The 16,661-nt window shown below is 47.0% G+C and overlaps 1 protein-coding gene and 1 long non-coding RNA gene across 2 annotated transcripts; one reads left to right on the top strand and one right to left on the bottom strand.

Annotated features, from left to right (window-relative positions):
* Positions 1–20: 20 nt before the first annotated feature.
* LOC120819472 (forkhead box protein K2) lies at positions 21–16,114 on the bottom strand. Its single transcript, XM_078102986.1, has 13 exons — positions 15,601–16,114; positions 14,532–14,726; positions 14,274–14,415; positions 13,867–14,013; positions 13,548–13,741; positions 12,690–12,892; positions 12,348–12,605; positions 12,061–12,258; positions 11,476–11,672; positions 2,741–2,931; positions 2,440–2,649; positions 1,744–1,928; positions 21–1,663 (listed from the first exon to the last, which is right to left on the bottom strand). Exons 1-13 carry the CDS (start codon positions 15,894–15,896, stop codon positions 1,431–1,433), a joined length of 2,649 nt encoding a protein of 882 aa, XP_077959112.1. The 5' UTR covers positions 15,897–16,114; the 3' UTR covers positions 21–1,430.
* Positions 3,249–7,629, top strand: LOC144407969 (uncharacterized). Its single transcript, XR_013467702.1, has 2 exons — positions 3,249–4,076; positions 4,854–7,629. It is a non-coding gene; the product is annotated as an uncharacterized LOC144407969 (long non-coding RNA).
* Positions 16,115–16,661: the final 547 nt, after the last annotated feature.

The following is a 16,661-nucleotide window of genomic DNA, read 5'->3' as shown; positions in this document are numbered from 1 at the left end:
GACAGGTGAGAAAGGTCTGAAATTAACGCTGAATTTTTATTTGCAAATCCATACGATACTCAGTATAAATGTTGCATTCATTGTGGGACATTTAATAGTACATTAGTGAAGCACTGATTAAAAGAAAACCATGTAACAAATCATACAAAATCAGACAGAACAGATTGAATAAAAAAAGCAAAAAAAACCCCAGAAAACACTTTCCCTGCAACCTGTAGCTTGCGGTGGCTAATGTTGGAGAACCCATATCGCTGTGACACGTTAGCTTGACCGCTATTTATTTGGACTAATTGTGTTTCACAGCAACACTCTATTTTAGCATTAAAGCCGCCCTAATCATGACAGGGGTCGCGTGTAGTGCTCCCTGAGCTCTACGAGGCCTTAAAGTATTCACCATCACCATTTCTCAGTTTCCACCAGATAGGATATTATCTTTTTTGACCATTGAAAAAAGGCAGACTGGTCGATTTGGCAACTAGCTGACAAACGATTGCCTGATTCGCAGCGTGTGTTGCTGCTCGACTCAACTTGCTTGGAACCGTTTCCATTGGACTGTTTCCATTGGACCCTTTAATCGAGGACACGTAAAGTTAAAACACAGCTGATTGGTCACAGAATCCTCAGTCAGCTGACGAGCAGCGCAGCCAACATTACGCTGTTTGGTATTTAGTGTAACTAATGACTCATTTCTGTTGTAATAGGCGAGCGGTGTCGTTAATGAGTTTCCGGTGGTGCCAGCGGCAGCTAGAGATCCCTATAAAACTAATTTCCCGTTTACTCACAGTAAACTAATGGACGCTGTGGTTATTTTACTTTTTTCTACAGTGTCACTACTGTAATTCACGTAAACTGTTTCTCAACGTAAAGTGTACGTTCCAGTACCCATAATTCTTGATAGTATTGTACTTTGTTCTGCTCCTTAGTGCTCAAAATGACAATCAATAAATGCAGCTTAAAACAACGATAACCTATGTTACACAGGCTTGCGTCAAAAAGGCCTCATTATTTTTGAATACTTAACACCAGTAAAAGTAAAAAGAGAACGAGATAAAAAAAAATTGCATTAAAACACAAAAAGTCCAAATCACATTGGTTAAATCAAGTATGTGTATTGATTCTCTGTCACCAATTGAAACGTTTGTCCATGAATATTTTCCTTTGAGAGTGATGAAAGCGTGAGGGAACACTGAACACCCACAGTGATGGTGACCCCTCAGCTCAAATGTTGTTGCTTTGTTGAGTTGAAGGCTGGTAAATGTCGACACTACAGTACCTGAGCTTCACAGCTGCCTTGCTGCTTATAAAGAAATACCGTCAGTAATACTGGGATTGATGAAGGAAGCGTAGAAACATTGCAGTAGAAACCCTGGAGCAGCAACCCGCCGGTGCCCGTGTGCGGCCGCGCAGCCTCCTGCGGCTCCACGTTGCATTTAGTATTCGGGCAGACCCGAGCTCTCCCCCGAGGACTTGAGAACAAAAACCGCATCGTCGAGGACGTAGTAGTCGTTGTACATGTCCCCCTCGCAGAGGTACGGCAGCCGCGTCACGGCCTCCACCTCGAAGCCCGCCCTCCGGAACACCTCATTGGACAGGTTGGTTACCTGCTCCTCCCACGTCTTCCCTTTCACTCTGACGTGCTCTTTGGGACGCTGCCATTTCCCTCCTGAGAGCAGATGCAGAAGGAGGTTTTTATTCGCTGCAGAGGGAGGCTTATGACATTGGCATGCGCTCTGATCGACTGACCGACTTCCACGTAGGGCTGGAAGGGAAGCACCGCGGCCAGGACCAGCCTCCCCGTGTCGGGGACCAGCGACAGGCGGATGTCCCGCAGGAGGCGCAGAGGGTCGTCGCAGCGGTCCAGCAGGTTCAGACAGCTGATGACGTCATACTGGAAACCGGTCTGGTGCCACTCGTTGATGCCCAGCAGTCTAAGCTCGACGGAAAGTTAAAAAGAAAAGATGGGGACAGGTTACTTCTAAGACTACGGTAAAATGTTAGTTACGGTGGAAAAATGATCCTCTGCACGGCTCCCGCCCTCTGGTTCCGCCCAAATAGCAGCACCTCGGCTTTAATTTACCAATGAAACGTTCACAAGCCTTTTTGTGAGATAATAAACTATGTCAAAACTTTTTTAAAAATTGACTTTGGACAAATATTTTAATGGAACTTCATTTAAACATGTACAGCATTCATCTCTTTGATTCAGAGACTCTGATTTTAATATTCCACAATGTGTTAATTAAGCAATAAGGTACAAGAAGATTTACTTTATTGTCCAATAATGTAACAATTTGAGGGCGTTGTTACGCCCGACGCGCAGCAGAGGGTTGCCGATCCTTATTGCTTAAATAAATAAATGAATAAAGGGGAAGCAGCTTGAATTTATTAGGAGAGATGAGATATATAACGTTGGTTTGGCACTCGGGCTCTACTACTCACTTGTAGTTCTTCCTCTGGAGAAGCCATTTCATGGGTGGCGAGACCTCGGTTGCGTAGACCTCCCTGAAATGGACCCCCATCACCTCGGTGACCCCCCCGTCTCCGGCCCCGAGGTCCAGGAGCCTGTCGGCCCTCCACTCGGCGTCAATCCGGAGCAGCCGCCGGAACTGCTCTGCCGAAAACACAAACATGGAGCCGCGACCCAGAAACCTGGAGACACGGAGAAGCAAGTCAGGGGACGACTGTTAAAACAGGGACCCTTGTGCGTGTGTGTGTGTGCGTGTGTGTGCGTGTCACTCACCCGTTAATAGAGGTGCGTGACACCAGTGGGCCGAGGACCGTGGATATGAACGAGTGATACAGCTGCGTGAACAGCCAGCCAGACTTCTCCACGCTGCCCTTGAGGAAAGCCTTGGTGTCCTCGTCCAGGTGGCTCTGGACAAAGAGGGGTCGCACCGATTCTCCGAGCAGGTCCGGTCCGCACTGGTACCACTAGAGGGACAAGAAGACGGATTAAGGAAAAATGAAGCAGGACAGCAGGAAACTTCATTTACTATACTTTGACCTTCTTAAAACTGCATACATGTTATGTTATCAGATCCTTCGGTGTTTTGCACAATTTAGCTATTTGAGATTTTCACATTAACAAGAATAAAAGCGTAGAAAAACGTTGAAACGAATGTTCCGTTGATGGTGTACGTGATCTCTCCCCATGACGGGTACCTCATCCAACACACTGACGTGCTTCACCCAGGACTCATGAACACACCAGTGTAATATTTAAGAAGAAAATCCTGAGGCTAAAGATCAGCACACTCCGAGGGCACCGACATTAAAACAAAGCGAGTGATGCTTTGAAAAGGGCCGCAGCTCCCCCGTTCTGCTCAACGGCTCACAGGTCGTCACGCGCGAACGGGCCGCAGGTGGTCCCCTCGCACGCGGGCCGCAGGCCGGTGCCGGCGGGCCTGGCGGGCGGGACCGAGACGAAGTCCTACCTCCTGCGTCTCGATGGCGGCGGCGTCGCGCGCGCCCGCCATGTTCATGAAGAGCGAGCGCGCGAGCGGGCTGCGGACGTACTTCCCCGTCCACATCTTCCTGACGGAGAGCAGGAAGGCGACGTAAGCCAGCAGCCAGGCGACGAAGACCAGGGTCCTCAGCTGTAGATGACACATAACGGACAACGGGCCTGAGGAGGACAGCGGACAGACAGCGGCTGCAGTCGTGACGATGTGAACAGACCGGCCGGCGGTGATGAAGGAAACGATGCTCGCGCTCAATGGCCACCAATTGCGAGCCGACACGCCGCTCTCGTTCCAAGACGACAAACAAACAAACCTGCGGGCGCGGCGGGTCTTACGAAAGCCTCCTGCTGTTTACTCGCCGTCTTAGTCGTGACATCCCATTGTCCTGTTGTTTATCTCACAGGCAGCAACTCTTTCACCTCTGCCCACTGTGACAACAGACGTCCACTTCCGCGTAGCGTGCACTTCCGGAGTCACCGCTAAATACGTCCCCGGGCTCCTCTTTAGCTCTGACTAGCTTAGCTTAACGTCGTCGTCTGTTGCCATTTCTAAGAGGAGCACGAAACCTTCAATGGCAAATCATGCCTCACATGTCGGACAAGACCGGTAGCAGCAGTATGTCGCCATACTTGTTTTAAAGAATTTTATAGTGTGTGTGACATTATCGCCGTGGCCTCGTTCCATTAATACATATACACATAAAAGTATGCCGCTGTATAACTGTTCGGTTTTGCAACGTGTGTTTCTTCGATGAACGTCATTTAACGTCTTCAACTGAAAAAGTTCACTTTAGAAATAAATATATATATGTATTTGTTGTGGCTGTATGCTATATGTATAATTACTGTTACACTCCCAGGCATGAACTAACTATCACAGAACTCCGTAGTAGTGACAGTCAAACACAATCGAGCACCGAGTGCTCGATCCAATATACCACAGTACGCATATTTCATTGTCTTTCTTATAGGGTTTATTGTATGAGTTAACTATAGTAACGTCGAAATGAAGCAGTCAAGTGAAGCCATCAAAGCCCCAAGACAGACGCTGCCCTCGCAAATGGAACTCAGAGGCTTTCTGAGCCTCCTTCCTTCCTTTGAACAAGAGCCTTCATGAGAAAAGTTTAACTTTTCTTTTCGACGTGCCTGTCATTTCGATATGTATTGGTTCCAGTGAAGTATACCTGTGAGGGCTGAAGCAGTGTGTTGGGACGTTTTCAAATGAACACGCAAAACAACAAATTATAACCAAATTCTGCTGTAAAAATATCAAAATTTTGAATTCTTTGCATGAAGGAAAATTGCATAGTTGTATGATGCCTGTATTTATCATGATATGACATGACATGTTTGTTCTATAATCACTAAATCATTTTTTCCTCTCCTGATCCAGCCCCCCTCTGCCCTTGTCCTGTCTGCGTCTCCTGGTCCCACCGCTTCGGCTGGTCTCTGCAGCCGTCTGGAGGACTGTCCAGCAGGAAATTGTGGCCAACTATGGGCTGCTGGGCGACCTTGTGACCGCAGTCACTGACGCGGCCCCAGTCTGCCTATGGGTGTCGGGACTTCTGAAGAGGACTGTCGGAACCACCTGAAACACGTGGGAGCTCCTTCAGGAGAGGGAGTGCCTATTCTTCTCACCCAGCAAGGCAGTAGCAAAGTCCAGTTAGGGGACAAGGAGGAGGCGGGACAGGGACCTCGTCGGGGTAACCTGACCAGCAGGAAATCAAAGTTCAAGTTCAAGTTCAAGTTCAATTTTATTTATATAGCACATTTAAAAACAACCTCAGTTGACCAAAGTGCTTAACAAGCTCGAAAAGCAGCGATACAATAAAACACAGACAGAGCACAATGTACAATACAAAATAACTGACAGTAGAGAAGAACAAAGTCAAAATATCAAAGCTCAACTAGAATTAAAAGCCAATGAATAATAGTGGGTTTTAAGGAGGGACTTGAACGTTGCAATGGTCAGAGCTGTTCTTACATGGATAGGTAAACTATTCCAGAGGTTTGGAGCAGCCACTGAAAAGGCTCGGTCACCTCTGGATTTTAACCGGGATCCAGGCACATCGAGGAGCATCTGATTAGACGACCTCAGTGCTTTGATAGGTGTGTGGACATGTAAGAGCTCCGACAAGTAGGAAGGCGACAACCCATTTAAAATTTTAAAAACAATTAATACAATTTTAAATTCAATCCTGAAACAAACAGGAAGCCAGTGGAGGGTGGCCAAAGCCGGTGTAATGTGGTCGCGTTTTTTTGTCCTGGTCAAAAGTCGAGCTGCTGCGTTCTGGACTAACTGCAAGCGACGAAGGGATGACTGATCCAACCCAACATACAGTGAATTGCAGTAGTCTAAGCGGGACGTAATGAATGCATGTATGACTCTCTCAAAGTCTTTGCGTAGCAAGTAGGGCTTGACTTTAGCCAGAAGTCTCAGCTGGAAGAAGCTAGTTTTGACAACAGAACTAATCTGTTTGTCAAGTTTAAAAGCACTGTCAAAAATCACTCCCAGATTTCTGGTAAAAGGACGAATTTGGGAGCCTAAAATACTGAGAGTATCTACATAGGCACTGAGATGTTCAGCACGTCCAAACACAACAACCTCGGTCTTACTGTCATTAAGACAGAGAAAATTCTGATCCATCCATACTTTGAGATCACTCAAGCAGTTTATCAGCGGCTTGATAGTGTCCTTCTTATTGTTTTTTACAGGCAAGTAAATTTGCACATCATCAGCAAAACAATGGAAAGAGATGTTGTGTTTTTTAAAAATGGACCCTAAGGGCAGCATATACAGAGAAAATAGCATTGGTCCCAAAATGGAACCTTGGGGGACCCCACAGGACAGAGGGGCAACAGATGAAGAGCAGTTACCAATGTGGACAGAAAAACTCCTATCTGTCAAGTAGGATTCAAACCATTTTAAGGCTATACCTGTAATGCCAACACTTTGCTTGAGTCGGGATAAAAGGATAGAGTGGTTGACAGTGTCAAAGGCAGCAGTCAAATCTAAGAGTACTAAAACAGCAGAATTTCCTGAATCTACAGCTAAGAGGAGGTCGTTATAGACTCTTAGAAGGGCAGTTTCAGTGCTGTGGCGGGGCTTAAAGCCAGACTGAAACTTTTCATGAATACTAAAATCATCTAAAAATGATTGAAGTTGATTAAAAACCACCTTCTCCAAGACCTTGGATAAAAAAGGTAATTTAGAAATAGGTCTAAAGTTAGACAAAACTAACGGATCCAGATTTTTCTTTTTTAAGAGTGGTTGCACAACAGCATGTTTAAAAGCGGCTGGAACACACCCTGAGCTGAGAGATGAGTTAACCAAGGATAAAATACTGGACCAACAGTGTTAAAAACATCTTTAAGTAAGCGTGCAGGGATACAATCCAGTAGGCAGTTAGTTGGACGAAGCTGTTTGACTATGTCAGAAAGAAGGTTTAGTGAAACTGGCTCAAACTGCTGAAAGACAGCTGGGCATGAAAAAGTAACAGAGTGGCCATCGGAAGAAACAGGGGATGAAAAGCTCAGGCCAGCAATTTTATCTATGAAATGTTTCAGGAAGTTTTCACATAACAATGTGGATGGCACAGCACAGTCATTTTCACAAGGATTAATAAGTGAGTTAAACACTTTAAACCAAAATCAAAGGGTTTCAATACAGATACCTCACTGTACTTTCCCGGACACGCAGAGACTTAAAACGCATAATCTGAGACACAAGGCCTGTTCCTGCAGCAAGTGCGGGGAGAGTTTCAAAGGCCTCGTAGACCTCAGCCGGCATTATGTTGACGCGCACAACTTCAGAGGACCTTTTCCCTGCACCTCATGCCAACGTACCTACACAGATCTGAGAGGTCTCATCCGGCACCAAAGGTTCCACACGGGCAACCTCCCTTTCAAGTGTCCCAAGGCGTCCGGTTACCAATCTGCTCTGACGCTGCACGACTGGACTCACACGAAAGAGGCCGCGTCCCTCTGCTGGGATTGCGGGAAGGGCTGCAGGTCTACCGGCGCCCTGAGGCATTTTGTCGGCCTGAGCTTGTTAAAGCTCATGCAAAGAAGTTTCATTAAAGATATCGATTTTTACACCGCCCCGAAAAGTTCTTCTTTGATTAGTAATTTCAATTCCTCACATCATCAATAAAGTGCTTGTGAACATACGCTTGGCTTTCAATAAATGGTCTTTATCGGTATTGTTTGTTTGCCTCAACGTTTGAATCATTGTTAATGGTGCTGAATTGGAAATGCAGAGCACATCTATCAGCAGCTGTCAATCAGCAGGGCTCGACCAACTTGTTGAACTACATTCAGGGGCTGAGGGGCGGGTTCTTAAGGTGCGGTTACACACGTATTTCCCCAATCTTAGAAACGTTTCAACATTACCATCGGGGGGGGGATGAAATGCCCAAAACATTTTTTCACACTTTTAGTTGTGGGAGTACGTTTACACCCCCTCATTGCCTCCCAAAGAGTTTGCATGTAATTTGGGGGGTAATAATCTGAGTAGTCTTCAAACAACACTTTCCAGTAGGATGACTTACATGTCCTTCAAGGATACAACCATTAATTCTCTAATATTCAAAGTTCCTTTTTTTCATTTCGGTTTTACATAAAACATAAAATTGTGTATTTCCTAATACTTAATTCAGACACTGATAACAGCAGCGTGATTCTACTCTTTGAATTGTAAACTCCATTATGGCTCCAATCTTTCCATTTTTGTCTAAAGTAGCTTTCTTCACTAGCTTGATGTCAGATGGTGGTCTTGGTTAAGACTTTTCTTTCAGCTCATCTTTAATAACTGCACATTTCTGTTATTTCATACAAAGTCCAGTTTGAACCTCAGATGGAGAGCACCCGGGATAAAGTGTCGCTCATGTATGATCCTTCAAAGCAGCCCGAGCTCTTCCCTCACGCAGGTCCGCAGTCTGTTCAAATCCATCTTCCATTCTTCTGCTTCCATTAAGGCTCCACATATACGCGCATTTTCTCCAATTACTGGTTAAATTTCAGCGGCATGAACATATTTGCTTAGGTCTGGTATTGACATGACCACTTTGTTATTATTATTCACTTTGATAACATTGGCTTTACACATTTCATCAATTATTTTTATTATAGAAACGGTTCCACATTTCACTGCTTCAAATGTCTGATGATGAACGATGGATCTATAATGATTCTCACATACACACATAATAAAGTCCTAGTTCTACACACATATGATACATAGATCCTAGTCATTCATATCAATCTGATGCTTTGGGCTTGTTTTCATCTACATACTCTGAAGGAGTTGAGATCTTTCTTCTCATTGGATGATGATCATCATGAAGCCTCCTGCCAGCAGACACATTTAAATATAATCTGATTGATTAAAGTGACGAGGCCTTAAATGAGCCGTTACATTTTACACTCAATCATTTAATGTCAACGTGCGTGTGATACTTGGTCGGGCTTGTAGCCTCCAGGGGGCGCCGTCCTGTACACATGTGACGTCCTCTGTCCAGAAACCTTCACATCATCACAGGAAAAACTCCCCAAACAATGAAAAAGTATTTGATGGGGAGAATAAAGGGAAGAAACGGACGGACAGACTGATGGACGTACACAATGAACAACGTAAAATATGTATAATACGTTAAATTCATCTGACAGAAATGATTCAAATACACATATTATTTCCTCATATGTGCTCATGATCATTTCCTGCTCGTCAGCGGAGAAGAAAGACGCGCTTCCTTTAAGTTTATTTGCCGTTATACTGTTAAAAAAATCCCGGTTTCGGTGATCGACTCCGCCGTCTAAACGTAAGACGATTATCCCGATGACATCTGGTTCAGACTAACGAGACGGTTTGAGCGCCGATCCGCCTTCGAGGAACCCAGATAGATGATTGACATGAGACTCGGTAATTTGAGCTGGATAATGGGACATTTGATCGACTTCGTTGAGCCCCGTACGAGGAACAGGGCCCTGGACCTTAAATGGTCGTTAGCTGAGGGTCCGTTTCCACGGAGGCTGCCACGTCCAACACCACATTGCCACGGTTGCCGTGGACACAGCTGAGCGAACCAGGCGACGTGAGGATCGCTTGGATTGACCACAGCTACGCTCTTCACTGCACGCGCATTAACGCATTCAAGAGTAAAAAACAGCATCAACAAGCACGGCGCAAAAGAGACGCTTTTTTGTCTCCAGTCTTTTCCTCTGCTGGCTGAGAAGGAAAATCCTGGGAGGAATGACCGATGTCTGTGTTACTAAATGCTGAATAACAAGGAACTTTATATTGCAACTTTGCTTTTGTCATCAGTAATGATTCAATAGCAACAATAATTAGTAATATCTGAATTATAAATAAATGTATCGTGCCAGTTCTGAACAGATTTGTACTTGAAAAGCAATTATTGATCTGTGTGGTATTAAATGTCCTTACCTGAGACGGGTGAGTCGGGGGATTCGTCGCTGCTCTCAATCTGCAACCTCACCACTAGAAGTCGCTAAATCTCACCGCTCATCCAGTCCAATCACCTTTTCACGTTCAACAGATTGTACATTTCGCATTTGCCCAGCAGAAAAATGCTTTTACTCAAAGAAATACAAACTAAAAGGATTATGTGTTTTAAATAAATTTATATATATATTTTATATTATATATATATATATATATAAAAAAAAAATGCATTTACCCACTGAAGCAGAACAAACACCTATCACTTGTTTTTCCTTGCGTAACATAAAATACATTCTGAACAGGCTCGGTTGGAAGCCTAAAACAGAATAAAATTATTGATCAAGGAGTTGCCAACTTCAACACAAAATGTAACAAACACAACGCAAGGTGACGGGGGAGCAAATGAGAGTGGGAGTACAAAAATAACCAAACTAAGAGGGTTAAGTGCAGCACTGGTCAGAATCATTAGCGTAGATTCAGTCAAAATGTTCTTCAGTTCCATATTCAGATAATCAAGTACATTGTGTCTAGATCCGTAACATGCAAGCTTGATGAAGCATATGGTCAAATACGCATGGGAAGAGACTCACAGGATATTTGTAAAATCTGAAAAAAAAAATTATTCACGAGTGTATAGTTATAAAGAAATTTCATTTGCATGAATCAGCAGAAAAAAAATGAACATCCACTCCATAGATAGTGTTTTCTTTACTACATTCATTTCACTGAACAAAAAAGGGTCCACATATATATATATATATATATATATATATATATAAATAAAAAGAAAGAAACAAAAGGATTCCCAAAATATCTCGTGATGTTTGAATGTTCTTAAAGACCCCACCTACAGCTTTTAGTTCATTATTACTAGATAGTGTCGGAGCCTTGGGAAACAGAGAAACACTCAAAAAGATCCAAAGATACACAACGGAATACTGCATATCTACTCACGACGGGTTACGTAGGACACGGAGGCTAGCTGCCGGACACGGGAGCGTCCACGCTTCCCGCTACTACTGGGGACTCGCAATCCGACAGTTTACAGCAAACGTGCTCGCTTGTAATGCTACCAGGATGAGGCTCCGTCCCGTCTGTGGGGGAGCGTTAGGACTCCTCGCTGAAAAGTCTCTTTTTATTCATTTACGGTTTTTATTTTTATTTTTTATTATCTGGTGTTTAATCTTAATAGTGAAAATGCCCCTCTGTGCTTCTTCTTGCCGTCTGGGTCTCAAGCTTCATCAGCAACTCTTTGATCTTCAAATTTGGTTTCAGTTTTGGATCGTACTGTATTTCGTGGTGTTAAATATATGGAGAATTTGGCGGGGGGGGACAGGGGGGGACAGGGGGGGCACGGGGGGTCTGGAACATTCCGTAGTCCCGCGGGTGTTTTACGAGTCTCATCTAGTTGTGATTATTTGGCACCTTGGAGTACATGATGGAAGGGTGAGCGTGTGGAGGTGTGAGGCTCAATGTGTAAAGGAGAGCAAGGGGCCAGCGTGCAGACCGGCGTGTGTGTGGGGGGCTACTTGTCACCGATCTTTTCACTGACCCCTGCTTCTCCGGCTCTGTCCGTGGTGCCGTTTTTGTTGTTGTTAGCGGCGGCGGCTGCTCCGCCCTCCTTCTCCTCCTCTGCTTTAGCCCTCTTTGCTTGCGGCTGGCCCTGCAGTTCTCCGTTGTGCCTCTTGGTGGGGAGGGACGCCGAGGCGGAGGCGTGGGCCGCCAGGAGGTGAAGAGGGTTAGCAACAGCTGGAAGGAAGAACAGCCAAAGATTACCAAGTGATCTGTGATCTCTTGTGACCATAATGCTCTCACTTGACTAACCTTCCTATGAACCGTACACGACGCGTTTCATATGTGCTCACATGGGAGTCAAGACCGAAACATCCTTCAGCCAATACACACTTTGTGTTGATATGTTTAAATCGTAGTGGCGCATACGGACGGGCTGCACACGCTGAGACACGCGGCAGCTCTCAGCGCAAACAGGGTGTCATACGGCTTCATACATCCTGCTGTTCCCCCGAGCGACAAGCGCTGTGTTTTAACTTGCAGAGAAGCACAGAAACATAAGGAAGAAGAGGAGGCGGAGGAGGATGAAGACGAGGATGTCTCGGTGGATGCGTGCGTCTCTCACCCGTGCCGGCAGCCGCACCGATGGGGACCAGATGGGTCCCGTTTTGTGTGATGGCCTTTATCGGGAGCTGGTGCTGACCGAGCGGGGCCTGTTGCATGATGGTTACCGTCCTCAGAGGCGCCCCCTGAGAGGTCTGGATGATGCGGCTGATTCCGCCGATTGACGAGGCTGTGATGGATGGGAGCGACTCTACAGTGACTACGCGTGTGGAGAAAAGAAAAAGACGTCCACACTTTCAGTCTGGAAACACAAAGCTTGGCGCGAGACGCGGCGAACCAGCAACTCACGCTTGATCTCCCGGTGCTCTCCACTGCCGTTCTCCTGAGGCTTGGGGCTCACTACGGCAGCGGCCTGTCCGCTGACAGTCGCCATGGCGACGGCCGGGATCTGGTGGACAACGTGCACCGTCTGCATGACGGGGGCGGAGTTACCCGACGTGGTTACGATGGCTGGCGACGCCATGGTGTAGGTCACAGGCTTCATGGTCGTTTGAGGCATCTGGCGCTGCACGGCGATCAATACCGGCTGGTTGCTGAGGGGAGAGCCTGGGGGGGGGGGGGGGGGTGTACGTTTTTAATTTTTTTGTCTCACTGCTTCAAATGTCTCCCGTCAGGAAGGTTGCGGCTTACCGGGGGAGCTCTGCGCAAAGCGGGCCTCTTGGATGACGGCGAGCTTGGGCTGGACCACAGCGGCGTGGCTGGGGGCAGGCGGCGGGGTCGGCTCCGGCTCTACGGGGACAGGGGACCCCTCTCTGGACAGGCTGTCTGGAGTCTGGACCCCGCTGGAGTGGGCCGACAGTCCCCCCGTGTGGCTGGGAGAAGCTGGAGCACTCCTGGGACAGATGAAGAAGTAAGCTCCATTATTATTGACAAGTAAGTGCCTGTAAGACACACATGTCTAAATTAAAAGGGGGACACATTAGGAAAAGTCTGGTGCTTCTGGATGAACATTTGGTTAATTTGAGTGTCTACTAACCCACAAATTGGGAAATAAGGCAACCTGGTCAGTTTTGGGGGGGGCTCCAAAAATGGGAAAGCATGCAATTCAACAAGCCCATCAGATGTGGCTGCGCTTACTATGTCACCTGCAGGCTCATTTGAATACAACGCCAGCCTGAGCAGCTACCAAGCTGCGGCTTGAGAGCTGCACCAGAAGGCCACCTGAGGTTCTGCAGAGTGAAGCCGACGCTTCATGTCTTCACGGGAACCCGTCATTGTCTCTACTCATGGAGCGACTCCTCATAGACGTCTATGAGGACATTTCTTGATTTATTCCCTCAGCAATAAAAAGTACAGCATGTTCCCATAGTAAACTATAAAAGGGAAATAGACAACAAGTGTTGAGTATTCTTGAAGGGGAGCTCATTGTGATTGACAGGTCGCTGCTACAAGAGCTCAAACGGAGCGTTTTCTGACTGACGGGGAATACGGGTCCATTCAGAGAGACATGATGAGGAACCCAAAACAAGTGCTTAAAGTGCTTTATACCTAGAGGAGAGCGGCCCCACGGGGGTCCTGAAGCAGGGCACCCCCCTCGGCCGGCGCTTCCTGAAGGCCTGCTCGATCAGCTTGCCCTCCGACGCGGGGTCGATCCTCCAGAAGGAGCCTTTGCCCGGCTCCTCCTGGGAGCGGGCCACTTTGATGAAGTACCGGTTGAGGGACAGGTTGTGGCGAATGGAGTTCTGGGGAAAAATAAAATAAAAATCACCTTTAAATTCTTGGAGTTGTCTTCTGCTGTACGCACTTCATGTGACCGGCCTGATTGAGAGGGTGAATGCAGACGAGTGTAAACGGTGAGGACTCTGACCTGCCAGCCTTTATCCACTGTTCTGTAGTACGGGTAGTTCTTGGTGATGTGTGTGTAGATCTCATTGAGCGTTAGCTGCTTATCCGGGGCCATGGTGATCGCCTGGACTATCAGCTGCGCATACGAGTACGGAGGTTTGGAGTCATCCTGTGCACAATGGAAGGAAAGAGGAAGGAAATGGGTTTTTCATTAATGAAATAATAAAAAGGTTGCCGCTTCTCCCTCTGGTTGGATCACAAACAGCCACCGATCAACGGGTCCAGTGCTCCAAAGTCTATGTTATTGTGAGCGTTGGGCAATTTGTAGACTTCAATGAGTAACCAGGGATGGAGCGGAGAACCACGCAGTTTGAAAAGGGCCTCTTTCAATGAATGATTACACTAAACAGTTTCTATCCGGCTGCTCACCTTCGGGCTGTCTTCCCCGGAGGCCTCTTTGTCGTTTTCGGAGTGGGAGTTGTCCCCCATTAGGTCCGAGGCCAGGACGCGGCCTGTCCTGTAGCTGGAGAGTCCAGCCCCCCGCGGACTTGACGGACAGGAGTTTGCCGCACTGAGAAAAATAAAAAAAAAAAGCGCGTGGAATTCTGAACCCATGTGACGAAAACAGCCACTTGAATGAGCCTTTGAAGGCAGCGTCGTCATTGCACAGGTTACACCAGCGCTCACCTGAGGGTGCCGGTGGGAGAAGGCAGTGGGCTCATGAGGTGGGCAATGTTGTCAGGAATGTTGATGGTCAGAGGGGAAATTTGAGGTTGGACGGGCTTGACCGGTGATTCCGGCACGTTCCTTGGCTCCTTCTTGTCGTTGGACAGGGCAGTGAACGTGATCTTTATGCTTGTGCTGGGGAACCGGAAACAACACCTGGAGACCAAACGCGTGTTTTAATGACGATGGCGGTTTCCACCTGGTCGTTTGAAGACGAGTGACGTGAGAAGGCAACACAATGCTTTCCATAATGCTAACGGAACGGACGGACAGAAGGAGCGTTCTGCCAGGCAACACAGGCCCAAGTGAGGAGCACCGAGTCTCGGTTTATATATGGACGTCCACCATCACCATTATGTAACACGGTGTCCAACGGGTCGCATTTATTATTAATAGGGTATATTTGGACCAGTTGCTTACACTTTCCAATGATTGAATCCTGACACCTGGGGACCACAGTGCTTGATCACATCCAAATATGTATTAAAAAAAAAAGGGGAAATGCGAGTTACCACCAGAACAACAACAACAACAACAATTCAGGAAGATTACCAAGTGAGAGAAGAAGGACTGATAAACAAGCCGAGCAGTGTGAACACACCAGAGGGTAGCGAGGCCAAGCTGAACTGGGGAAATGTCTTGAGCCCAGTATGCAACTTGTGCTGCGTGTTATTGTCACACAGAGTCCAAATAAAAGCACGTGTTGCTGGCGTGTTGGCTGGGGGAGAAGCAGTGATGGCCAGAAATACAGTGACGTCTACAGGTTTGCACCAAATTCTATAACAAGTCCTTCCAGTGTGACGCTGGCTTTGCCCTCAGTGAGACATGTGCTCTGCACCTCGCCATCACCGGCTAACGAAACATAAAAAGGCATTTTCCATCGCGTGGGGAATTGTGAGAAGCGCAGCTGACAACATGACATCCAAACGGCACTCCGCCGACCTGACAGCACGTGCACAACAAAACAACAACAACAACAACAACAACACAGCTCGGAAACGCTCAGTCGAACCGGCCGAATGGGTCTTACATGCGGGGCAGCTGGAGGGGGGGCGCCCCTCTTCTCTGGAACACCCCGTCGACGAACACCCCGTTTTTACCGAGGCAGCGGAGGTAGAATTCCCCCGTGCCGGTGCCGTCGTCCCCCGCGGTGAATATTTCCAGGTGCCGCCGGGAGATGAAGCTGGAGTGGCCCATGCTGACGTCCACCGAACCCTGCGAGGAGTTCCGGCCGATGGTCACCGACCTTTTCTTCATCAGATACTCGAATTCTCGGCCCTCCAGCCGGGCTACAGCCGACCCCGACATCCCGCTCGCCACCGCCATCTTCGGATGTGACCGGTGGAGATTCGGAGGCGCGTGCTGAGCGGGAAACGTAGAAGCCGTTGCGGGGAATTAAAGGGGGGGTAATTTTGGTTTCGTAAAAAAAGGGGGGTATCAAATTTTACACCGTGGAGAATTTGGCTAGGAACGTGCCAGACCGGGGACACAGCGGCTCCGACCCACCGCCGCGAAGAAGAGGAAAAAGAGAGGCACGGCGGCCAATCAAAAGCGGCCAAACGGACGGAAGTGCCGTGACGGACAGTCCGCTGAACCAATGGGGAGCCGGCCTGGGTAGGCAGATGTGTGGCGCTTACCAATGACAACAATAATAAAAATAGCCGTATAAACCAGAGCTCGGTTGCACCGCGGGCTGACACGCAGACGGGTGGAGAGATGTAAAAGGCGGCGCAGTGATTTAGACGAGGGGATTCGGAAGCCTTTTTCAGTACATTTTTTTTTTGGATACCTGGATACAATACCAACATTATGTCACGATAATATATCACACAGTTTCTACAAACATTGCTGTACGTTTTGTCTTGATATTTTTTGTTACAGTATAGTAGGACTTCTTTTTTAGATACTTTTCCTGATTTTTTGACCCACTGTAACCTTATTAAAAACATTTAGTCTGTCTGTTTTGGAAATTAATACAATAAATGTATTTTTTGTCAGTAACCAAACGATACGTCATTGACACAGCTTGACAGTATTCACTGTTGTCTTTTGTCTTAATAATATAAATACATGAATAAAGCCTGAGGGAAA

The sequence above is a fragment of the Gasterosteus aculeatus genome, chromosome 5 (assembly GCF_964276395.1).
Source record: "Gasterosteus aculeatus chromosome 5, fGasAcu3.hap1.1, whole genome shotgun sequence".
Lineage (NCBI taxonomy): Eukaryota > Metazoa > Chordata > Actinopteri > Perciformes > Gasterosteidae > Gasterosteus > Gasterosteus aculeatus.
Note: the sequence above shows the minus strand (reverse complement) of the source record. Positions and strands in the feature narration are given on the sequence as shown.

Excerpts from the sequence above, each read along its gene's own strand:
- LOC120819472 (XM_078102986.1), bottom strand. The coding sequence starts at position 15,896 with ATGGCGGTGGCGAGCGGGATGTCGGGGTCGGCTGTAGCCCGGCTGGAG. Across the intron at positions 14,416-14,531 it reads TCTCCCACCGGCACCCTCAG|TGCGGCAAACTCCTGTCCGT; the intron begins GTGAGCGCTGGT and ends TATTTTTCTCAG. Across the intron at positions 2,932-11,475 it reads ACAGAGCCGGAGAAGCAGGG|TGGTACCAGTGCGGACCGGA; the intron begins GTCAGTGAAAAG and ends TTGTCCCTCTAG.